A 26,446-nucleotide genomic window follows, 5' to 3' on the forward strand; every position below is an offset into this window, starting at 1 on the left:
CTGAATTCAAGAGCCGCTCCTCGTTAGTGGCAGCGTTGTATCCTACCTGGCTGGTTTGGGCAAGTTCACGGCAACTTCTTCTCCTTCATCTCCATAGCTTCTGTGCTAAAACAACGCCCACCTTATAAACCCCTGTTTCACTAACAATTTTGCTCCTCCACTCACATCAACTTAACACTTACAAACAAGCTTACTTTCATCGTCCTTACACTCCTGAAAAGGAGTTTCCAGCACCCTGAAAAGGCTCAGGCCTAAACGGGGTATAAATAACGAGTTTCGTTCGAAGGATTTTTTACGGATTTTTATATTTCTTTCAGACCGTTTTTCCTAGATGAATGAAAGCGAAATGTGACTGCATATCATAGAGTCCTTTACGCTTTCTTTAGTCGTCGTCTCTTGTCTTATAAATTGTAAAAGTCAGAGATTAAGGATGTACCAGAAAGAAGTTCCAACAAGAAAAATGTTTTATATAATTATTTATTATTATTTTAATATATTTTATATCTGGGACTTTTTGCTTTTCTTTAAGAGATGTCGCGGCAACGCCCCAAAAGTGACAAATATTTTTGAAATTCCACATAAATAGACAGTTTGGTTTCGTTTTGCTTCAGAGGTCTGCACGCAGCTCCACTGAGGACGTCGTAAGGCCTAAACAGCTTTCTGGAGATTGTGCATCGCGTTTGAATCGAAAGAAAACATAAACTGTATTTTTTACTCAAAAATAAGAAAGTTACAATATCTGGAACACGTAATGAGAGAACAGCGATATGAAATACTAAAATTGATAATAAAGGGAAAGATATGAGGAGGTAGGAGTCATAGGAGGAGGAAGGAGAGTATCACGGTTGAAAACTTTGCGGGACTGAATAAGATATTGAATAATTAGATAATGTATATTCAACATGGGAACACAAGAGACGAACAGAAAGACCTCAGATGAAATGGAATAATAGAGATATATAGCATAACGACTTTAGTATTTCTACATTCTTCAATCTGGGTCTACACCAAAATACCGACAGCCAAAATCCCGACACGCCAGAATCCCTGCAGGTTTGATAAGTTCCTTTTTAACATATAATTACATTTATTTCTGGTTTTTTGTTTATGGCCATCTGTTTTTTTATTTTTTGTTGCTAAACAAAAATATTTACCATTTAATATGAACTAATTTTCTAAATAAAATTTCTAAGATGGGTATATGAATTAAATTATTTTTTTTTGCCAATATATAGTCCAATATTATCTATAATCAAATCCTGAATTCAAGTTTACTTTCATATAATAGATATTATCATGCCACTTACAACCTTCTATTTCAGTAAGTATAGCTTTTATATATTATAAAATGAAGTCTTTAATAATTTTTTCTTTTAAAATACATAATAATTAGTACCCGTACTTATTAGTAAGTAATTAATTTTTCAATTTCAATACTATATAATATGATTTGGTATTGCATTTGAAAAGGAAACAATAAATATTCGAAATGTAGTGGTCGGGATTTTTGCTTATGCGAAGATTGTTGCATGTCGGGATTTTGGCCTGTCGGGATTTTTGGCGCCACCGCTTCAATCTAAGTTTGATTAAACTGGAATAGATATATTTAAATAGGTAGATTTAAAAATGGTATTATTGTAAACATACTTACTGGAAGAATTCCCAATGAAGGCTTGTATTTTAATAGTTCTCCCACTACTGCAGAATGTCCTTTATGAGACGCCTTGAAAAGAGGTGTTGCTCCGTCCTAAAATAAAACATATTTTTTATATAATGGCATTCATAAGTGGAAAATTGAATGTGTATACAGTGAGGACGTTTGCGTTGGAATAAATTCTCGTGAATGGGCGACTCTGGAGATAAATCCCGAAGCAGGTCGGTTTTTATTTTTAAATTATAATTTTTTGGCATGTATATCATATTAGTGACGTCATCCATCTGGGCGTGATGACGTAATCAATGACTATTTTAAATGAGAAGAGGGATCGCGTGATAGCTTATTCGAAAGGTTATTCAATGTTGTCAAAGTTGAGACAAAAAGAAGAATGTATATTTATTTAATTCAAAATACATTTTACTGTTGTTCGAAAACAGAAAAAAATGTTTATTTGATGAATAAATATTGTTTTTCGCTTAAATTCAATATTAAAGCTGCCACCCACCTGCCTCTTAACAGTTTAACAATTAAATTAAGCGAACAGCAATGTTTATTTTTCAAATTAACATTTTTTTCTGTTTCTGACAGCAGTAAAATGTATTGTGCGTTAAATAAATTACATACATTCTTCTGTTTGTCTCAATTAATTTAATTAAAAAAATTTTTTGGGCATCCTGTATAAATAATTATGTTAATGTATTATGTTATTGAATATAAAATAATCCTGTATAAAATAATTATGTTATTGAATATAAAATTAAATAACCTTTCGAATGAGCTATCACACGACCTCTATCCTCATTTAAAAAAAATCATCACACTACATCAATAGTATTTAATAGAAAAATTTATACCTATTATTTGTGACTATAAAATCTACATCAGCAAGCACCAAAACAGAAGGGTGAAGGTCAAGGTCGACGGAACATATCTGGAAAGAGTAACAAGAATAACGTACCTTGGGAAGTAACCTTGATGAAACTTGGGACCACTCACTAGAGATAAAAGCCTACAGCGTTTTACAAAATGCAAAAAGTTCTATGCATCCGCCATCTGGATATCTCATTGAGAACTAGAATACTTAAGTGCTATGTCTTCTCCATCTTGCTCTATGATGTTGAAGCCTGGACAATGACAGAAGCAACACAAAAAAGAATCCAAGTATTCGAACTCTGGTACTACCGTAAAATGCTCAGAATATCCTACATGAGCCATACGACAAATGCGGAAGTCTTGCGGAGAATGAACAAGGAAAGAAAGCTTATGCTTATAATAAAAGAACGGAAAACACAATATTTCGGTCATATCAAAAGAAATCAAAAGTACTAACTGCTCTAACTTATAATTGAAGGTAAAATCAATAGCAAAAGGGGACCAGGAAGAAGACGCAACTCTTGGTTTAAGAACCTACGACAATGGACGAATAATATGACTTCCATAGAACTATTCAGGGCGGCTGCAAATAAGATTAAATGGGCAAATGTAGTGGCCAACGTCCTTAAAGGTAAGGCGCCGTAAGAAGAAGATAAAATCTACTTACATGTCTAGCTGCGTCTACCTTAGATCCCACCCTTAAAAGTTGTGCCACTATGTGATCATGACCCATTTGTGCGGCTATCCACAATGCAGTCGCTCCGTCCGTTCTTCGAGAATCCGTTTCTGCTCCTTGTGCTAATAAATATAACAAAATTTTGTAATGGCCATTTTGGGCAGCTATAAAAAGCGGACTTGCTTTATCCTAAAACAAAAGAAAAATTTAAAATGGGTATTGAATAAGACAATAAAATTTGAGACAATAATAAGAGTTATTTTTTTTATTGAATATTTGTCCAATTGAATTGATTATGTTAAAATTTTGCTATAAATTCTCTAATGTTCTCTTATTTTTTAAACTCTTCCACATAATTTTATACAATTTTATTGGTATTTTCAAGAATCTTGCCCAAATCTGATAAAGAATTTTTTGTTTTAGATAGTTCTGTTGATATTATAAATAGTAGTACTCAAGTAATGATGATTTAAGTGAACTTGCAGCTTGGTCAAGTGGATCCGGTCCTTGCTTTCTCAGAGGCAGATAGCTGCGTACCGGAACGTTCGGGATGACTCGTGGTTGCCCCCAAGAAGGAGTTTTATCCCTCCTGCTGTGGTGCCTAGCTTTTGAAGGCCTTCTTCAGCGAATGTCCAAACAATGTATGTATACGCAAGCCTAATCCGATGACAGTTGTACTAGTTGAGGGACCCTTCCCGAAAACGGTGCACGAGCTCACTCAGGTGGGCCACAGGCTCATTTCTCTTGAGGAATGGTACCGGGAGCAGTCACTCGGTGTTAATCCCTGAAAAGACTTCCATGACCAGAGAGCTTAACTTCTTTGCAAAGTTTTATCGGTTTCCAAGTCAGAGAAGTATCTAGAAGTGATCCTAAATTCTAAATGGTGAAAGAAGGAATATGTAAATGTGAGGATAAAGAAGGCCTCCGCAGCTTTCTGCGCGTGCAGAAGAGCTTTCGGAGCAAGTGGGGTCTGAAGCTTAAAACCTTAATTCGGTTGTACAAATCCCTGATAAAGGGCTAGACTGGCTTCAGTCAAGGTAAAGTTGGCTCCCCTCCAACAGTTGGCGTGCGTTGTCCTCTCAGGAGCCATGATAACCACTCCTACAGCGGGTCTTCGAGGTTCTATTGGATTTACTTCCATTACATCTTATTATAGAGCACGAAACCATGACGGTAGCCTACTCTCTTAACTGTTCTTAGATACTGGTTGGGAATGACTGGTCGGATGGGCCATCATGACATTTGGAGAAAGACCATCGAGTGTTGTCTTGTACTTTATATGGTGCAGGACAGCATGGCCCCTCAATTTGAGTTCTTAACGTCCTTATTGGTTCAATTTCCTGACGGGGACGAGTGGTTCACATGGTTCATAGATGGGTTCAGAATGGACGAGCGGGCAGGAGCTGGAAAATATGGTAGCGGAATCGGATTTGAGTCTAGGCAGGTTCTCGGCTTTCCGCTCCCATGCATCAGTTTCTTAGGCCGATCTTTGTGATCCTGGTATGTGTTCATGAGGTAATATAATATAGTACTTGCTCAGACAGGACCTTCTATATCTGCTCTGACAGTCAAGCAGCGCTAAGGGGTTTGGCAGTGCCCAAAATCAGCTCTAAGCTGGTTTTGGGGTGCAAGAGGTCACTGGCTGATGTTGCGCTGATCAATAGGGTAAACTTGGTATGGTCCTACATACACTCTGCCTGTGGTATTTGAGCCTGTAATTAGAGTGCACATTCAGTATTGGTCGGTGTAGTCACAAGGAGCTCCTTTTGCGGAGGTTCCAGGACTCTTCGGCCAGTTGTGGAGGTATGAGACAGACTAGGCTTGATATAATGGAGTATTTACAAGTCTTATAGCCCAACTTCTCCTTCTAGATCGTTGATAGCTACATCTGCTTGGATTGGTGGATAGCCCACGGTTCCCTTTTATGTGATGAGGAGGAAACCTCCTCACATGTCCTCTGGAAGTGCCTGACACTTGCCTAACGGAGGTGGCAGATCCTGAGTTCGATCTTTATACAACCAAGCTAAGTGAAGGTGTCATCCCTAAAGAGACATGTGGCTTTCTGTGATGCCACAAGGTTACTAAAAGATTAGACGTTCGGAACGGCAGGAAGACCTCAGGTTTGGAATCACTGCTGATTCTAGGAGCTCTGCGAGCCCGGAGTAGACTGCGCCTCAGAAACGCCATATTTAACATCCTTGGTATATAAATATTTATTTTAAATAAAAGTAAAAATATTGATTATGTTTGTAAATATGTTATTATACAAACCTTCATGTGAGTATTTACTTGGGCACCATGTTTAATTAATTCCTTCACAACGTCTATGTGTCCACATTGACAAGCCACAAATAAAGCACTTCCTCCATCCTGAAATAAAACTAAATTTTAATAAAAAGTTACATATTAATATACAGGGTGTTTGGTAAAGAATGGGTCATAGCTTAACCTTAGATTCCTGAGGTTAAAATAGGTCGATTTAAGCTAACTTACCTTAGTACAAAAGTTGATAACCGAAATACAGGGTGTCAAAGTTAAAATTTTATTTTATTTATTTTTGAATATTTCCTGACAGGCATGGGACAAAAACACGAAATTTGGTAAGTGGTGCTGGTACTGTTTGTACACCCTACTTAATTATGTTAAACAAACGTTTTTGGCTACTGCTAGAGGCGTATGACGTGGGAAAGTGAATGGTTTACCCTTCCCAAATTCTACGCCACTGGCGGAATTTCTATTTTAGTGCAATTTTTTGATTCTCCAATACTTTCTATGTAAATAACATACTCTTCATTCGTAACGATAAAGTCATTAGTTTTTGAGATATTCGAAGCTAAAAATGAAGAAGCATAATACATTAATCAAAATAAGTGTGCCTTTTCATTTCTCGAAAACTAATGACTTTATCCTTACGAATGAAGAGTATATTATTTTCATAGAAAGTATTGGTGAATCTAAAAATTGTACTAAAACAACAATTCCGCCAGTGGCGTAGAATTTGTGAAGGGTCAACCATTCACTTTCCCCTATCGTACGCCTCTGGTATTAACCACAAACGATTATTTAACATAAGTTAGTAGGGTGTAGAGTACCTACACTTTCTGCCAAGTACCATAAGGATATGAAATAGTTTTATAGTACCGGGCACACATAGTTCTTAAAGTTTTAAATAAAGAATAAATTATTTAAAAAAAAGAATACTTTAAAATAATTTGACATATCCGTCATCCGTGTGATACTTGGCAGAAAGTGTAGGCACTGTACACCCTACTAAATTATGTTAAATAATCGTTTTTGGCTACTACCAGGGGCGTACGACAGGGAAAAGTAAATCGTTGACCCTTCCCAAATTCTACGCCACTGATGAAACTGCTATTTTAGCATAATTTTTAGATTCTCCAATACTTTCTATGCAAATAATATACTCTTCATTCGTAACGATAAAGTCGTTAGTTTTCGAGATATTTGAAGTTAAAAATGAAAGGGCATACTTATTTTGATTAATGTATTATGCTCCTTCGTTTTTAGCTTCAAATATCTCGAAAACTAATGGCTTAATCGTTACGAATGAATAGTATGTTTTTTACATAGAAAGTATTGGAGAATCAAAAAATTGCACTAAAATAGCAATTCCGCCAATGCGTAGAATTTGGGAAGGATCAACCATTCACGTTCCTCCGTCGTACGCCTCTGGTAGTAGCCAGAAACTTTTGTTTAACATAATTTAGTAGATTGTACAATACCAGCACCACTTACCAAATTTCATGTTGTTGTCCCATGCCTGTCAGGAAATATTCAAAAATAAATAAAATAAAAGTTTAATTTTGACACCCTGTATTTCGGATATTATCAACTTTTGTACGAATGTAAGTTAGCTTAAATCGACCTATTTTAACCTCAGGAATCTAAGGTTAAGCTATGGCCCATTCTTTACCAAACACCCTGTGTGAACGTGAACAAAAATTTTCAAAATAGCAGTATCTCCTACATTGACATTCAATTGGATACCTACGTTGCGTAGTGGTTGTCGTGCAAAAAGGAGAATATGCTTACTTTGGTACAAGCTTGTAGTTTGTCTGGTTCCATAACATCTCGTAACGCGACAATTCGTAACCGGACAACTGATAACGGACAATTCGTAACAGCGACAGTTCATAACGATGACACTTCGTAACGGCGACAGTTCGTAACTATACAAATTCGTAACGGACAATTCGTAACGTCCAAATTGAATTATTCTGTTTATTTTTGTTAACGTGTAAACTAAATGTTATTACAGTTATAAATGACATTTTGTTTATCAATTTACCGAATCAGTATCAGGATAAACATTTTTAAGGCATTTAATATTTTGTGTTTCAAATTATAATAAAAGTATTTAAACCAAGTATTAAAGTATTAAAAGCCATCCCTCGTATCAACTATAATCGTTGATTGAATACCCCAACGCTATAACCAATCACAAGGTTTATTATAATAAGAGGTAACTATAATCTTTTCTTTACAAACTACTAGAAAATTGGGAATGTCTAAAGACGACTGTTGGCTTAAAGATTTCACGAAATACTTCATTATTCCTTTGTCTAGGTAAATGCAAATTTAAAGAACAATAAGAGGGACAAAATTTTAAAAATATTGTTAAAAGTTTGTATGTATTTAAATATTTGTTTGTTTTGAACGACTTTAATATATTCTGAAACACGAATCATAAAATGTGTTAAACATGTTTATCCCGGTACTGATTCGTTAAATTGATAAACATAATTTCAATTATAACTGTAAAAACAGTTAGTTTCCACGTTAACAAAAATAAACAGAATAATTTAATTTGGACGTTACGAATTGTCCGTTACGAATTTGTATAGTTACGAACTGTCGCCGTTACGAACTGTCGCTGTTACGAATTGTCCGTTACCAGTTGTCCCGTTACGAACTGTCGCGTTACGAGATGCCTGGTCACGAGTTTGTCTATGTTAGCGTATGCATTTATCAAGCTTTATTTCTTTCTTTATTAAGCTTTATTGTGTAAGCTCTTATAAATCTTCTGAAATATTTTAAATTTTGTTTTCCCTTAATTCAGTCTTGTATTTTTTTATTGTTTTAACTTCGATGTTTCTGTAAAACTCCCTCTTCTACTTGCATTTTTAAGTTGTCCTTTGCTTCAAATCTACGTTATCTTATTACTAGTTTTACAAATATAAAATATTATTAGTGCAGTCACTGGAGGTGGATATGAGCTATTACCTCCGATTTCGTTGAACCTCCATAGATTTGCATGAAAATTGGTGAGTGGTTAGAGGATATCTCAAGGAACAAATGTGACATGGTGCCAACTTGCGCTTTTACCCTGGGGGTGGATGCCACCCCTTCTCGGGGGTGAAAATTATTTTATTGAAAATAACCCCATAATTCGATAGAGGGACAAATTCTAAGTAAAATTTGTTATATAAAGTTATTAAAATAAATCAAAACTTTTTGAGTTATTGAAGATCAAAGATTTTAATTTTTCTTGAGAAAAATGCATGTTTTTATCCGATTTTTCATCAATAACTCAAAAACTATAAATTTTTGCAAAAACGTTAATATTACCAAAATTGAAGCTAATAAAAAATAAAATAAATTCTTTACTAGAAAAACCTTTTAGTGTTAACTCAAAGTGAGTTATAGGTAATTGAATACATATTTTTTTCGGCGAGTAAAAAATCTAAGTATTCAAGCTGAAATAACGGGAAAATGATGCATTTTATAACATAAACTCATTAAACATTTGTCAAAGTACTTAAAAATATCTATTAAATGAGCCCCCGAACATGTTGATAGCATTAAAATTTATGCACCAAAACTTTTTCAAAATTTATTTTTTTAAAATTTTTTCCAAAAATGTTATTGTTTTCTTTTTTAATAACTCCGTTTATTTTTAAGATATCAGGTTTATCTAAAAACCGTTTGGAAGTTAATTCCACGGGCTATTTAACCACGTTGAATTTAATCTTTTAGACCCCTCAATTTTTTAAAAATAAAAGGTTAAATGGTCCCGGTTGCATGGTTTTCACAGCAAAATTTAAGATTTAAACGTTTCTATCTCGGTTATTTATTACCCTATGAAAATAGTAAAACAGGCAAAATATTTGGCACCGAATAAACTGAAATTTGGGTATTTATCATTTTTTACGTATATTGAGTATTTTTGGAGTTGTTATCAAAATAATATGAAAATTACAATAATTTTAAAAATTATCATTTTTTTAAATTATATCTTTTTTTTTTCAAAAATATGCATTCCAAACCGGTCAAAATTATTGAAATCATTATTTATGCTAATATAAAAATGTTATTGTAAGGATTATTATAAATTTTAATTTTTGTGGAAATGGCGTATGTTTTATTTTTCACTTTTTCCTAAAAACTTCGAAAGGGTTCTTTTATTTTCATCATAACTTCCTTAATTTTGACGCTATTAACTTGTTCTGAAGCTCATTTAATAGGTATTCTGAAGTACGTTGACAAATTATTAGCAGGTATATCTTATACATTACATCGTTTTCCCGTTATTTAAGATTGAATACTTAGATTTGAGTACTCGTCGAAAAAAATACACATTCAATTGCCAATAACTCACTTTGAACTAACATTAGTTTAGTTTTTTAAGTAAGGAATATATTCAGTTTTTATTATCATCAATTTCAGTAATAATAACTATTTTGTAAAACCTTATAGGTTTTGAGTTATACGTGAAAAACCGATTTAAAACATGCATTTTTTTTACGAAAAAATTAAATCTGTGGTCTTTAATAACTCAAAAAGTGTTGATTTATATTAATAACTTGATATAACAAATTTTGCTTATAATTTGTCCCTCTATCGATTTATGGTATTATTTTTAATAAAATAATTTTCACCGCCGAGAAGGGGTGGCATCCACCCCCAGGGTAAAAGCGCAAGTTGGCATTATGTCATATTTGTTCCTTGAGGTATCCTCTAATTACTCACCAATTTTCATGAACATCGATGGAGGTTCAACGAAATCGGAGGTGAAATGTTGAGTTTTTGATGAAGATGAATATAGAATTCGATGATCTTGATGATCTCATTGTACTTCTGTGATCCTTAAATCTTAGTTTAAATCAGTTTAAATGAGCAACTAGGTTTGTTTGTAAACAAGGTAAACGTCAAGTATGACAGTGATAAGTATAACATGTTTTGATTAGTTAATCACTTTATATGTCATGAAAAAATTTTAAAATCAGATATGTAAAAATTCATAGTTTTCATTTTCACCAAAAATTTGTTCTTCTAATGTGCAATATTATTCCGATTCATTTAAGAAAGATAATCACCAAATATCCTTGTGTTACCATTATAAAATTTCAGTACTATTGTGAAGATTCGTTTAAAAAAAGGGGAAAGGCTTTTGAAGAACACTATATAAGAAAACGGACGGCGGAGCAACTTGCAGCTTTAAAGAAAAGTTTACTGGAATCGAAAAGAAGTTTTGTGAAAGATAAGGTGTTGAGTGAACAAGAAGAAGCTGGCGAACAGATCAAGGATGAATCTAAAATGAAACCTGAAAATGGAGATAAAGAGAAGGTGTTGAGTGAGAAAGAAGAAGCTGGCGAACAAATCAAGGATGAATCTAAACTGAAAAAGGAAAATGAGGATAAAGATCCCGATAAAAAATCGGATACTTAAAATTAGGTTACTATGATATTTAATAAAGATGCAGTTTAAACGTATTTTATCTACAAAATTAGACCACAAAGGTAGTTATAATATAATATAGAATAGGAAGCACGGCACAATGCCAAGTTATTTTGAACTTATCTGAAAAATTATAAAAACCTCAAATTTGAATGTTTTAAATCTGTTGAATTAAAAAAAAAACAAATTATTGTCTTAAAGGTCTGTGAACTTTTTCTTGAAGGAAATGTACATATGTCTTTAGTATCCAATATATCTAAGCTAAATTCTATTATTCTACGTTAGACCCCCACTTTTTGATTAATGTTATTTCAAACCACGTGCGTGTATCCTTTAACTATGAGTTTTTTTGCGACTATCCAATCTTTTCATTCGGTTAAGAGAAGAGTTAGCTCTTCTTCTGTAACAAGAAAAAGGCACTAAAACTTCCTCTCAGTGATTATCAAAAGTAATTCCGAATTTTTGCCAGTCGCATATTATTAAATGTTATTCAGGATATCGCCCAGGATTAGGAATAATGAGCAAGGAAAATAATGGAGATATGAAAGAAATAATGAAGAGTTTTAATTTAGATTTATATGGATATATGACAAAAGACGTCCAGGCATAGAAAAGGTGAATTCTCTCCTTGTTTTACTAAGTCATCAGCTTCCCCATCTATCATGATTTACGACCTCGTCTTCACATCAAAGTTGTTTGTTGCGTGGTTTTTAAGAGATTTTTGCAGCACCAAAACAGCTTTGCAAGCAATCTAAAAAACTAGGCGGACATTTGTCTAAGTAAATATTACTCTAAGACCTATAGCCCAATAAATGACCGTTTTGGAGTGTAATTTTCAGGGGCAACTCCGAATTGCATGAAAATTTGGATTTAGGTTCTACTTACCCTCCACTTCAAAGTTGAATTTGTCCCATTGGTTGCTTTTACTTGGGGGGTGACAGTCACCCTTCTCAGGGGGTGAAAAACGCGTGTTTAAAATAAGCCCGGAAATGGATAAATTGACCGATTATAAGCAACTTTAGTTCTATAAAGTTTTTTACGTAAGTTAATACTTTTCGCGTTATTCGCAATTGAAAATGTTGATTTTTCGACAAAAAAATTACGTTTTCAGACCGTTTTTCGCAAATAACTCAAAAAGTAAATATTTTATCGAAAAAAATATTCTAAGCAAAAGTGTAGCTTATAAAAAACAAAAAAAATGGTGTATCAGTAAAGTATATAAATTGAGAAAAAGCAAAGTTGTAGCTCATGAAAAATCCGTTCTTATTTGTCTAATTCCAAATCGAATAAGTCAACGCGAAATCACCGAAAAATTAAGCACTTTTCGGGAAAAGCTTATTAACATTTTTAAATTACCTAAAAAAAGATTTATATTTGTTTTTTACAAAAGTTTCTAGCACCAAAAATAAACGAGTTACACTGCAAAAAATAGTTGGACCCTTTTTTTGGTAAAAAAAAATTGTGAAAACCTCCCTCTATTTAGCACCCTAAATAAAATTAATCGTTACCGCTTTACCATCTATTTTAACTATATGTATCTTGTTTATACGATCTGTAAGTTTGATTAGCTTGAAGTGCTTATTTTTGAAAAAATTTGGTTTTAGAGTAAAACAAAATTTTCTAAAAATTTTTGAAAAATTTTCTTTTTTCAAAATAACCTAAAAAGTATTAGTGATAAGAAAAATCTTATAGAGTAAAAAAATATAGGTTTTGTTATTATAAATATGCTAGTTTCATTTTGTTTTTCCGCAAGACAAAAATTGGTTAAGATATGGCTGTTCAAAATTTGCATACACTCGTGATTAGTGACCCGTTCAAGCTTTTTTAACTATAACCCTTTCAAAAATAATCACTTTAAACCGGTGAAACTGACAGATCATTATAAAAGATAGATAAGTAAAGTAAATTGTTTGTAAAGCGGTAGCGATTAATTTCATTTGAGGAGCTAAACACGGGGAGAGTTGCATGATTTTTTACAAAAAAAGAGGGCCAACTTTATTTTGAGCGTAACTCGCTTGTTTTTAATGCTATAAACTTTTATGAACAATTCTAATAAATCTTTTTATAAACACTTTAAAAAAGTTTAAATAGGTTTTTCCCGAAAACTGCTTAATTTTTTGGTGATTTAACCTTGAAATATTCGATTTGGAATTAGACGCACAAGAACGTATTTTTTATGAGCTACAAATTTGTTTTACTCGATTGATATACTTTACTGCTACACCATTTATTTTCAGTTTTTTATAAGCTACACTTTTGCTAAGGATATTTTTTTCTATCAAGTATTTACTTTTAGAGTTATTTGCGAAAAACCGTCCGAAAACGTAGTTTTTTTGCCGAAAAATAAATATTTTCAATCGAAAATAACTCGAAAAGTATCGACTTACATAAAAAACCCTATAGAACAAAAGTAGCTTAAAATCAGTCAATTTATCCATTTCCGGTCTTATCTTGAATATATGTTTTTTCACCCCCGAGAAGGGGTGAGTGTCACCCCCCAAGTAAAAGCAACCAACGGCACAATTTCAACTTTGAAGTGGAGGGTAAGTAGAACCTATATCCAAATTTTCATGCAATTCGGAGTTGCCCCTGAAAATTACACGGTATCGCCATATTACCCGTTCATTTACTGGGCTACTAGGAAGACAGGTATACTTAACAACATTTAAAGTAAGCAAGAGAAATGAGCCAGGAAACATCGCTAAATTATAATAAGCTAAATATAAATGATAATACATATTATACTGTAGAAAGCTTAGGTTATAGGAGAAGACAGGTGAATACTGAACACCTCAAGAGGAAGAGGAAGAACATAGAAATATAATGCACTCTCAGATTACCAGGAGGTAACGAAAATGAATTAAAAAACATGGGGAAAATAACTAAGAACTAACTAAGAACAACTGACCACTAGATGTTTTGTGCGAGGCAAATTTTAAACAAATTTTCTAGATGTGATATAAATGTGGGAAAAGAAAAATATAGGAAAAAACAATGTCAAAACAATTCTTAATCCAATTAAAGTTGCACTGCCACAACCGAAAATTCTTTCTGGCCTACTTTTCAGCATTTCACTAGAAAAGGTAATGATAAGAGTTTGGAATAACCCAGATGGCGTATTCTGTAAGAGACTGGTACAATACCTCACTGGTACAATGCTGATGGTATAGCTGCTGTAGAAGAAATAGATATAACTATAGTTACTACACATATAGAAAATCACATTAGATAGTGGTGAGTTCGAACGATGCTTCAATTTTAAATACTTGCATACTCAAATATTTAATAACAGTTCAATCGAAGAGGTAATAAAGGTAGGAATATTAGCTGAGAAGAGGTGTGTTTATTTAGCATTGAAAAAGTATTTAAAAGCCTGGCGCTGAGTAGAACATCAAAAATAAAAGTTTATAAAATAGTAATAAATAATTTAATTGGTACTTTGTGGGACAAAGAATTAGTTCCTTACAAAGAGAAGTTGAGGACCAGTACTTCAAAGGAACAGATATAACAGATATCGTGGACGCAGTTTGGATTCCGCGATGCCTTAGGCACCCGAGAGGCTCTATTCGCTGTCCAAGTGCTTATGCAAAGATGCAGGGATGTTGACTGTGACGTGTATATTTGTTTTATCGACTACAAAAAGGCGTTTGATAGAGTAAAACATGATAAACTCATAAACATCTTGAAAGAAGCGGGAGTAGATGATAGAGACTTGAGAATCATATATAATTTGTATTACAACCAAACTGCCAATATTTAAGTGGATGACCAATTGACAGAGACAGTCTCCATAGATCGAGGAGTGAGGCAAGGATGCATCCTGTCCCCTGTGCTGTTTAATATATACTCCGAATGTATCTTCGAGCAAGCGCTGGGAGAACTACAGGAAGGCGTATTAGTCAACGGAGTGCGTCTGAACAACATTAGATATGCCGACGACGCTGTAGTTTTTGCAGACAGTCTAGATGGTTTTCAAAGAATAATGTCGCGCATATCAGATATAAGTAGAGAATATGGACTTATCTCAATACGAAAAAAACAAAGTACATGGTAGTCAGTAAGCGCGAAATATTAAATACACAGCTTTTGGTTAACCAACAATTAATTGACAGGGTCGACAGCTACACATACCTTGGTACCAACATAAACAGTCAGTGGGACCACTCAAGTGAAATAAAACAACGCATAGGAAAAGCGAGATCAGCGTTCATAATGATGAAGTCTCTTTTCAGAAGCCACGATTTATCTCTTGCTACAAAAATCTCTATCATCAGATGCTATGTATTTTCTACGTTATTATACGGAGTAGAGGCCTGGACAATTTCCGATGCTTCTTTGAGAAAACTTGAGGCATTCGAGATGTGGTGTTACAGGCGCATTTTGAGAATTTCGTGGGTGGATCGTGTGACTAATGTTGAGGTTCTACGTAGAATAGGCAAGGAATGCGAGATTATTAACACAATCAAAGAGCGCAAACTAGGATATATTGGCCATGTTATGAGGAATGAACAGAGATATGGCTTGTTGCAACTCATTCTTCAAGGCAAGGTATTTGGAAAGAGAGGACCAGGGAGAAGAAGAATATCTTTCTTGGCTTCAAAACCTGAGAAAGTGGTTTAATACATCGACAACCGGACTATTCAGAATAGCAGCAAGCAAAGTTAGGATAGCCATGCTGATCGCCAACATCCGGAACGGATAGGCACGTTAAGAAGAAGAAGACTTCAAAGGAGGAAAATATTTCAAGAAAACTGTACGGAGCCGTTCATAAATAAGGAGCGTATCATAATATAATAAATAAAAAACGTTTTATGGAGGATATGACGTGATAGATAAGATATAGACGGTCAGGATAAAATTAAAAAGTCATATGGAGAGAACATCATGAGATAAATCAGTGTAGATTGTATAGAGGACCGCTGGGAGACAAGTTTTCTCTGATAAATGGTGTCGAAAAAGATCTGAAGAAAATTGGATCCCAAAGACTTTTGTGAATTCCTCATTTATGTCTCAGGTATACTAATTTTCTGTACCTCAATACTTTTATTTACTCTTTTCGATTATATCTCGAAAGCCCGCAGTAAATTTAGTAACACAACTCTCACTGTTGATATAATGTGTCCCATACATAATCCGATCATATTTGTCCTTTGTCCTGATCATTTGAGGTTTATTATTAAAATCGTGAATATGTCTACACTCAGATGCAAAAAATCGCAACGGAGAAAATGTTGGTCAAATTCAAAGTATTTCAGTTTTTTTATTTTTAGTCCTATTTTGATGATTTTTTTAGCACACTATGTAAAAATTTTAATTTGGTATAGTGACTTTTTTAATAAAATTTTGTATTTGACTTATTATACGGAGTTAATCGAAAGGTGGTTTTTTATCCTAATTTTCAAACATCCTGTGGAATAATTCCGTTAGCGTATTTTTGTAAAACCTTGTTTTTAGGTTGCAACCATGTCTTTTAAGTATTATGTTTTATGTTTCATGTGAAAATATGGATTGGTTCATTTTTAGGAGCGTAATGACTTTGCCACCCACAATTTACGAATTTTCATATTATTACCATTATCTTTTGTATTAATTTGTAATACGACGATGGGGGCTTTGATGACTGATATCGAAGGAATATCATATCGACATCCCAGAAACACTGTATTTAAATAATGATTAAAAGCAACGACATGATCTTGGTTTTAATGAACAATGATAACAATAACAAAATATAAAAAAAAAACAACATAAGTAACTTAACCTAAGTACGCAAATAACAAAGAAAAACTACTAAAATATAACTTAAAACGTTGTATTGCCTCCCCTAGCCTCTATAACTGCCTGTACACGTCGGCTTATGCTGTCTATGAGGTTGGTGCTGAATGTTTTGCCATTCCTCTTCTAGAGCCAAGCGAAGTTCGTTAATTGAGGCTGGTGCGACTTCGCGACCTCTAATATTTCTACCAAGCATGTCCCAAAGTGCTCTATTGGGTTCAGATCTGGCGAACAAACTGGCCAGTTCATTTTATTAATTCCAACTTCCTCTAAATATTGCGTGACACACATTGCAGAGTGGGGTCGCGCATTATCTTGCATTAATAGAAAATCATCGCCGATATATTGAGAAAAGGGTACTACGTGATTCGCTAAAATTTCCTCAATATATCGGCGTGCAGTCAACGAACCCTCAATAAATACCAATTCAGTGTGCGCTTCTCGGGATATTCTTGCCCATACCATCACCGAACCCCCTACATGGCTAACGCGGGGACTGAAAGCGCACTCCTCAAATCTCTTTCCAGTTCGACGCCATACTCGTTCTCTCCCATCTGATGAGTGGAGACAGTATCTCGACTTATCCGTAAAAATAACATTACTCCATTGTCCTAAATTCCAATGTAAATTTTCCCTGGAAAATTGTAGTCTAGCCACTCTATGCCGTGGAAGTAATTTGGGCCCAGTTGCTGGTCTGCAACTTTGCAAACCAAATTCATGTAATCTTCGATGAACTGTAAATACACTTACGTTATTGCCTCGAACCTGTTGAAGCTGATTTCTTGTTTGCACCGCTGTTAAATGACGATCCCGCACAGCGTTGACTCGTATAAAACGATCATCTAAAGCGGTAGTTTTGCGCTGCCTGCCATTTCCCGCTTTACGCTTGTTTGTTCCAGTTCGTATAAAACGTTCCACTACCCTTTGGATGGTAGAGCGATGAGTGTGTAGTACTCTAGCCACATATTAATAATTTCGCCCATCTTCAACCAGAGCAACGGCTTTCGTACAATCTTCGACACTAAGAACCATGATCAGTCATATAGGTAAACAAAATGTAAGTGTCAATATGACATAATGACAACAGTCACCAAAGCCACGTTGGCGTCGTCGTCGTATTAGAAAATAACTCCAAAATAATCATAAAAAAAGTCCTAAATTGTGGGTGGCAAATTCATTTGGCTCTAAAAAATGGACCAAGGCATATTTTGACATGAAACAAAAAATACAATGCTTATGAGACATGGTTGCAACCGAAAAATAAGGTTTTACGTAAATTCGCAAACGGAATTATTCCACAGGATGTTTAAAAGTTAGGTTAAAAAACACCTTTCGATTAACCCCGTATAATAAGCCAAATACAAAATTTTATTAAAAAGCTCACTATATCAACTTAAAATTTATAAATTTTTACACAGTGTGCTTAAAAAATCATCAAAATGGGGCTAAAAATAAAAAAACTCAAATACTTTGAATTTGACCAAAATTTTCTCCGTTGCGTTTTTTGCATCTGAGTGTAGTAGGTAAAATGAAAGATTTCCCATTAGCGATCATATTAAACACATATTTTCTATGTTCCAGAAAGTAATGAACCAGTACCAGTATTAAGAACAGTTTATTTTTTAGTATAATTATTACATGTACCTGTGCTGGCCAATTTTTTTGTGACACGGTGACAGGAAAATACAGCGTGTTTTATATGTTCGTTCATGGGTAATCTTTCAATTTACCTACTATACGTGAATGAAAAAAATCCGAGTAGTGATTATTCTATGCAAATATCAAAACTTTATATCAGAATAATCAAATATCGCTTGAATGTTTCATTCATTTGAATATTATACAGATATATCCACGCAATTTACATAATAATCTTTTATCGGCCAAACGTTGTGACACTCCGTACGTATGAAGAACGTTGATTCGTGAAAATGTAATTCTGTATTGATTATTATCGACCAATCTGTTTACCAGTTTCCATTCAAATAGTTACAGACGAAGGTCTGTTCTGATGCAGAGAAAAACGAAAATGTAAATTTAAATGTACAGTCTATTCTATGAATATACGACTGTTTTGAATTATCGCCACAACGAATATCTTACTGTGCAGTATAAGAAATACGAAAGTAATTTGGTCTAATAATTATTCCAATAAAAATGATCTACTGCTTCGCTGATGACCTTACTGTTCTAACGAAAACAAGAAAAGAATTAAGAAATGCCATGAAAAGATTAGAAATGGACGCAAAATATTTTGATCTAGAAATAAACCAGGTAACATGATACTTGGAAATGTATATACATGTTCTTAGGCGTCAACGCCCTTCGGTAGGGATCTATGGAGGAGTATCACCAAGCCGCAAGCCCTTATCCCTTGCCGTACCGCTCCTCCATAGGCCGATCAGAAGCCAGTTTATTCCAGATCAAGTCTATTGAGTTTTATACTGCGGCGTTGGCCTTTTATTAATTTCATGACCTAGCTGAGGCTCGAACCAGCGATCGCAAAACGCAACTCCACTAAACTTGTCGATCGACTGCGCCTCAGCTAACTGGACCGTCAAGACCGACTTGGAAATACAGAGCAAAAAGAAGAGGGAAAATTTGCTTTAATATTTAATGAAGTATAGACCAGAAAGCCACTGCGCATCCGCTAGGAAAAATATTCTAATTCGGATTCTTTGCACAATCTTACTCAAAAAGGACTCCTTTTAACAAATTTGCATGTTGCCAGGACCAAAAGGTGGTCAAAAATTTTTAAACGTTTTTTTTTGTTTTTTTCCTAAAATATTTTTTTTGCATGGAAAAATTTTTTTTTTTTAGGTTTTTTGGATCATTCCAAACAGAAAAGCTCTTTAGTGACTTCTCTAAAAATGATAGTTTTTGACATATAAGCGATTAAAAATTGAAAAATTGCGAAATCGGCCATTTTTAACCCTCAAAAACTATGTGAAAAACTGAAAATTTGAATGTTGCCAAGGTAGGCAGATATTTTTTAAACATCGATTGATGAAATCCCGAAGAGTTTTTTGCAATACAATATTCAAAACTCCTTTGTTTTTTAATTGCTAATCAAGCGTGCGCGACACTATTTTCCACCGACAGTATGGTGCAAATGACAGGAATAAATTCCTTATTTCGTAAACCGGCGACTTGAAAAAATCCCGAAACAGGTCGATTTTTATTTTTAAGTTATGATATTGTGGCATATATGGTATACTCCGTCTGGGCTTGATGACGTCATCGATGATTTTTTTAAATGAGAATAGGGGTCGTGTGGTAGCTCATTTGAATGGTTCTTCAATTCTCTATTCAGTAATGTAAACATTTACATAATTATTTATATTACTGAATAGAGAATTGAAGAACCTTTCAAATGAGCTAGCACACGACCCCTATTCTCGTTTAAAAAAATCATCGATTACGTCATGACGTCCAGATGGATGACGTCACTAGTATACCATATATGCCACAATATCATAACTTAAAAATAAAAATCGACCTGTTTCGGGATTTTTCCTTAAAGTCACCGGTTTACGAAATAAGGAATTTATTCCTTTCATTTGCACCATACTGTCGGTATAAAATAGTGTCGCGCACGCTTGATTAGCAATTAAAAAACAAAGGAGTTTTCAATATTGTATTGCAAAAAACTCTTCGGGATTTCATCAATCGATGTTTAAAGAATATCTGCCTACCTTGGAAACATTCAAATTTTCAGTTTTTCACATAGTTTTTGAGGGTTAAAAATGGCCGATTTCGCAATTTTTCAATTTTTAATCGCTTATATGTCAAAAACTATCATTTTTAGAGAAGTCACTAAAGAGCTTTTCTGTTTGGAATGATCCAAAAAACCTAAAAAAACTTTTTTCCATGCAAAAAAAATAATTTTAGGAAAAAAACAAAAAAAAAAACGTTTAAAAATTTTTTGACCACCTTTTGGTCCTGGCAACATGCAAATTTGTTAAAAGGAGTTCTTTTTGAGTAAGATTGTGCAAAAAATCCGAATCAAAATATTTTTCCTAGCGGATGCCCAGTGGCTTTCTGGACTAGTAAGGGAATATAATTTCGAAAGAGTGGTCCATTTTACATATCTGGGGTTATTAGGTATAGATGAGAAAGGTCAGGGAGAATGGAAATTGAATACCAGATGAGCAAAGGGAAATAAAGATGGGAAGCCTAAGTAAGACCACTGATAAAATCCAAATATGTATCGAGAAAAACAAAGCTAAGGATATATAAAACGGCAATAAGGCCCATAGTGGCGTATGGTAGCAAGTTATCTCTCTCTCTCTTGTCGTTTCCCCATTACTGAGGATCGTGATTTCTTCCAGACTTCCAATATTCCTAACAATGTTAGCAAGTTAAGGACATTGAAAAAAGCAAATATGGAGAAATTGGAAAGATGGCAAAGGAAAATGCTCAGAGTTATATATGGAGGCAAAAACACGGAGGGAGTTGGGTGAGACGAACAAACAGGGAACTAGTGGAACTGTATAATCAACCAAGCATCAGCATAAAAGCACAGAGAATGAGATAGATGGGAAACGTGATGAGAATGGAAAGGAAGCGGATGCCAAAGATCATCCTAAAACGGAACCCAATCAAGAAAAGGAAGACCCAGACAAAGATGGTTTGATAGCGTACAGGAATATTTCAGAAAAGAGGTAATTTTTGGTTGGGAAGGAAGAGTAACAAACAGGGACGAATGGAGGAGAATAGTAAGTCAATTTAGTAGGGAAGGAGCATGATTCGACAAGAAGTTACCCCACTTAACACAAGATTTGTAATATAATATACAGGGTGTCCAGTAACTCTACCGACAAACGAAGATAGGAGATTCCTCATGTAATTTTAAGTCATTTTAACCCAACTCATCTAGTCCGAAAATGCTTCCTAAGGGAGCTAGAGTTCTTTGAAGATGGCGTCTTGTAATTAGTTTTTCTTAAATACCTCCAGAACGCTTCTATTTAGAAAAATGAAAATTGGTACGCATATTTATCTTCCAGAGATAAATCGATTACATTTATTGTGAACTTCTAGCATCGGTCATAGGCGTCCGTTTTGGGTAGGGAAACGGTTATTTTATCGCATAACTTTTTTGTCTTTATCTTTTAAGCATTTTTGATACTGGATTATTTTATTGTGAGATATTCTAGTACTAAAAGGTACTCTTAATTTAAGTCGGTAGGACACACCGTTTTCTAGAAAAATCGATTTGAAAATTTTTCGTTTTTTGAATTTGAAAAAAAATTTAAAAAAACGGTGCATTTTACCAATTTATATCAAGAGTAACTTTAGTACTAAAATACCTCATAATTTAATAATCTAAAGTCAAAATATCTTAAAAATTAAAGACAGCAAAGTTATGCGACAAAATAACCCTTGACCTACTCAAAACGGACGCCTATGACCGGTACTAGAAATTCGCAATTAATGAAATCGATTTATCTCTGGAACATAAATAAACGTACCAGTTTTCGCTTTTCTAAATGGTTTTTTTTTTAATATTTTTTATAAATTCAATAACGAAAAATTTTTAAATCGAGTATTCTAGAAAACGGTGTATCCTATCGACTTAAAGCAAGAGTACCTTTTAGTACTATTATACCTCATAATTTAATTATCCAGTGTCAAAAATGCTTAAAAGTTAAGGACTTAAGGAGTTAAAAGTTATGCGATAAAATAACCGTTGCCCTACCCCAAAGGGACGCCTATGACCGGTACTAGAAGTTCACAGTAAATGTGATCGATTTATCTCTGGAAGATAAATATGCGTACCAATTTTCATTTTTCTAAATAAACGCGTTCTGGAGTTATTTAAGAAAAACTAATTACAAGACGCCATCTTCAAAGAGCTTTAGCTCACTTAGGAAGCATTTTCGGACTAAAAGAATTGGGTTAAAATGTCTTAAATTTATCTGAGTAATCTCCTGTCTTCGTTTGTCGGTAGAGTTTCTGGACACCCTGTATATACTCATAGTATGAGTATTATAATATTGTATTATATTATTTGTATTTTTAGCCCTACGCCTACAAGGCTTGTTGAGCTTTTTAAATACAAATAAATTCAGCACATTGGACTATTTAAATCGATACTTTCGTATTAGACCAGGAAGCATCTGTAAAAATATTAGTACATTTGGACGTTGAGAGGTGACTCAAATTTTTTTGCAGAAATTGCTTGAAATAACTCAAATAATAATATTTGAGTTATCCTCCCTCTCAAAAAGGTCCGGAACATTGTTTAAATAATTAAAATGTCAAAAAATGAAGGACAAATTCAATTTTTTTCTTGGTTTTTTGATTATAACTTTAAAAGTATTCATTTCCGAGAAAAGTTTTACTGACGTAAAAGTTGTGTAATTAACTATTCTACAAAATAGAATTGGTTAAAAATTTAAAAAATAGTCACACTTGTTGCAACATAGCAATAATTGCTAAAAGAACCATACAAAAACAAGTGTTCGAACTTTACGTTTTTCACCCATTTATGCTAAACTTAGGACGTTCATATTTCACCCAGAAAAACTTTATGATACAGTAAAACAATACTGTAAATTTCATTAAGCTCGGTTTAATAGATTTTGCAATCCAGCTCTCGCAAAAAAAAATCATTTTTTCAAAATGTCACAGGACTGAAAATAAGGCAGATAGCAGGTTGAATTTTTTTTTTGCTTATAGAAGTGTACTGTAACTTTCATTTGCAATTTACAAAATTAAAATCGATTAACTACCACGGCGTCAGGAATTTTTTTAAATAAACATTAAATATTGGTGCTACGCGCAGAACAGCTGATAGTTTGCTCTGATTGGGCATTCCAATGACCTTTGATAAATATTGATACATTTTAATTTTTATTACATTTCGATATAAATAAATAAATTTGTTTATTGCAAAATAAAAACACATACTCCATCTTTTGAAATAACACTTTTTGTAGCAAAAACTTTCTTTGTTCATATATTCTAACTTAGAGAATAAAATTTTATTATTTTTAGACATATGCAATTGTTTAAATAATATTTCACAAACAATAATAAAATTAGTTTGATTTTTGTGGAATTACAATATTAAAATACAACAAAATATAGAGTAAGAAAATAATATATTAGATAAAGATTGGAAGGAATTTTGGTGGAAATGAACTTGTGTGAATCGAACACCGCTGTCATGCGCGTAGCACCAAAAATTAATGTTTATTTAAAAAATTTCCTGACGCCGTGGTAATTAATCGATTTTAATTTTGCAAACTGCAAATGAAAGGTACAGTACACCTCTATAAGTAAAAAAATTTCAACTTGCTATCTGCTTTATTTTCAGTCCTGTGACATTTTAAAAAAAATGAATTTTTTTGCGAAAGGTGGATTGCAAAATTTATTTTGCAAAATCTATTGAACCGATCTTAAATTTACAGTATTGTTTTACTGTATCATAAAGTTTTTCTGGATAAAATATGAAGGTCCTAAGTCTAGCGTAAATGGTTGAAAAACGTAAAATGCGAATATTTGTTTGTGTATGTTTTTTTTTTTTTTCGCAATTATGGCTATTTTGCAACAAGTGTGACTATTTTTTAAATTTATAACCAATTCTATATTATAGGAAATTTAATTATGCAACTTTTATGTCAGTACAACTTTTCTCAGAAATGAATAGTTTTAAAGTTATAATCAAAAAACCAATATAAAAATCGAATTTTTCCTTCATATTTTGACATTTTGATTATTTAAACAATGTTCCGGACCATTTTGAGCGGGAGGACAACTCAAATAATATTACTTGAGTTATTTTCAAGCAATTTCTGCAAAAAAATTTGAGTCACCTCTCAACGTCCATCTCAAAACAGATGCGCCTTGGACTATATTGAATTCAAGAGAGTTGTATATTCATGGAATAGACTGTACAAACAGCTTTCAATAGTTATTTTAACTGGACACTTTTAGCAGGAGTTTATAAATACATAGCTAAATAAACGCCTAATATTAGCGTAAAATGTCCTAATAAATGGTAATTGAATATGTAAATACGAATAAAAGTTTCAACAATAACCGATAGTTGACGTAAATGTTGGAATTGTTGAGTGATAATGATGCTGTCACGATTGGGTAAACACAGTATAAAGTTCAGACAAGTTTTTTATTAACTGCATTATATTGTTGACAACAACAACGTAATTGTAAATAAATCACTAGGTTGTATCGTTGATTGAGATCCTCAATCAACGGTTGTATTTATAGTTTTCACCATTATTTCTGATGGTGTCAATGTGTCAAATTGACAAAAACTTTTTCAAGATAGACTGACTGGGATGAATGCATAAATCCATATAAAGTGTCTGTTACCAAGCGATTTCTGCATTTCAGATTTATTTTCTCTTTAATTTACTCTTAAAAATTGTTTTCCACAGCTAACATTTGAATCAGGTAAAGTAAAGTTAACACAGTCAATGCAAAGTCACTTAACTTAGCAAATAGAGGATTACCGTCAAAATGTTTTATTTGATCCACTTTAAAATCCATCTAGATTTTCGAAATCAATTGAAACATCCTGGTATTGTTGAAGTTTCCTCCATTCGTCATTAATCTTTTACATTGTTTGTAGGTCTTGAGGAATACAAATTCGGAGCAATTTTGACATTAGTGGTAAAATACTTTGAAGACTCTCAAAACTATTTTTATTTAGGAAGAGTATCTTGTCCTGACTGGATCTGCAATATCATTTCTTTTCTTACGTCCAAACAAGCTATAATCAAGATAAATTGACAAACTTTGTAATATCTTGGAGATCAATTGTTTCAACATTAGTTTGTCTGATATATTGTGGGTCCATCTAAGTAAGCAATAGATCTTTATCACTACGCTGTGCAAATTTGTGATAAGTACTTTATTGTTTTGGAAAAATTAATTTATTTAGCTCCACAAAATTTGGTGCATCCGCAAGCTTGCCGCAAAATTTATTAATATACTTATTAACCTTAATTTATTAATTGGGAAGTATTTTTTAATTTGTAAAATAAGATTTAAATTACTTACTACACTTAATGAATCCACAGGGGCTCCTCTAGCTAGCAAATACTGAACAATATCCAGAAATCCTCCTTGTGATGCAAAGAACAAAGGTGTTGTACCTGTCTAAAATTTTAAAGTTATTTTTAATAAAATAAATATGGAATAAAATAAATATATTAAAAAAATAACTATTTAAAATAACTACAACTAGATTACATTTCATATAACAGGGAAAACAAAGAATGAACTAAGACATTTATATCTATTTAATCAACAAAGAGGAGTAAGGTCATAGGTCCCTCGTTTTCTCTCACCATGCTCTACCTTACTAATTTAATATAACCTTCAGAAAATTTAACATTTCCCAAAAAAAAAATACAAAATTAACGCATGGTTACACAGGGTGTCCAGAAACTCTACCGACAAACGAAGACAGGGGATTCTTCAGATAATTTTAAGACAATTTAGCTAAATTCACTTAGTCCGAAAATGCTTCCTAAGGGAGCTAGAGCTCTTTGAAAATGGCGTCTTTAGTAATTAGTTTTTCTTAAATATCTCCAGAACGCTTCAATTTATATAAACGAAAATCGGTGCGTATATTTATCTTCCAGAGATAAATCTATTCCATCCATTACGAATTTCTAGTACCGATCATAGGCGTCCGTTTTGGGTAGAGCAACGGTTATTTTATCACATAACTTTTTTGTCTTTGACTTTTACGCATTTTTGACACTGGGTTATTAAATTGTGAGGTATTCTAG

The 26,446-nt window shown here is 33.3% G+C and overlaps 1 protein-coding gene across 2 annotated transcripts in view; it reads right to left on the reverse strand.

The window, feature by feature from the left end:
• Positions 1 to 26,446, reverse strand: part of LOC114326173 (ankyrin repeat domain-containing protein 29) — a 230,792-nt gene that overhangs the window by 24,680 nt on the left and 179,666 nt on the right. For both annotated transcript variants that reach the window (XM_028274435.2, XM_028274436.2), the window contains 4 exons: positions 25,710 to 25,808; positions 5,478 to 5,576; positions 3,198 to 3,395; positions 1,652 to 1,747 (listed from right to left, as the gene is read on the reverse strand). In XM_028274435.2, coding sequence (XP_028130236.2) covers positions 1,652 to 1,747; positions 3,198 to 3,395; positions 5,478 to 5,576; positions 25,710 to 25,808 — 492 coding nt within the window. The remainder of the gene's footprint in view (positions 1 to 1,651; positions 1,748 to 3,197; positions 3,396 to 5,477; positions 5,577 to 25,709; positions 25,809 to 26,446) is intronic.

This window comes from Diabrotica virgifera, chromosome 7, assembly GCF_917563875.1.
Source record: "Diabrotica virgifera virgifera chromosome 7, PGI_DIABVI_V3a".
Classification (NCBI taxonomy): Eukaryota; Metazoa; Arthropoda; class Insecta; order Coleoptera; family Chrysomelidae; genus Diabrotica; species Diabrotica virgifera.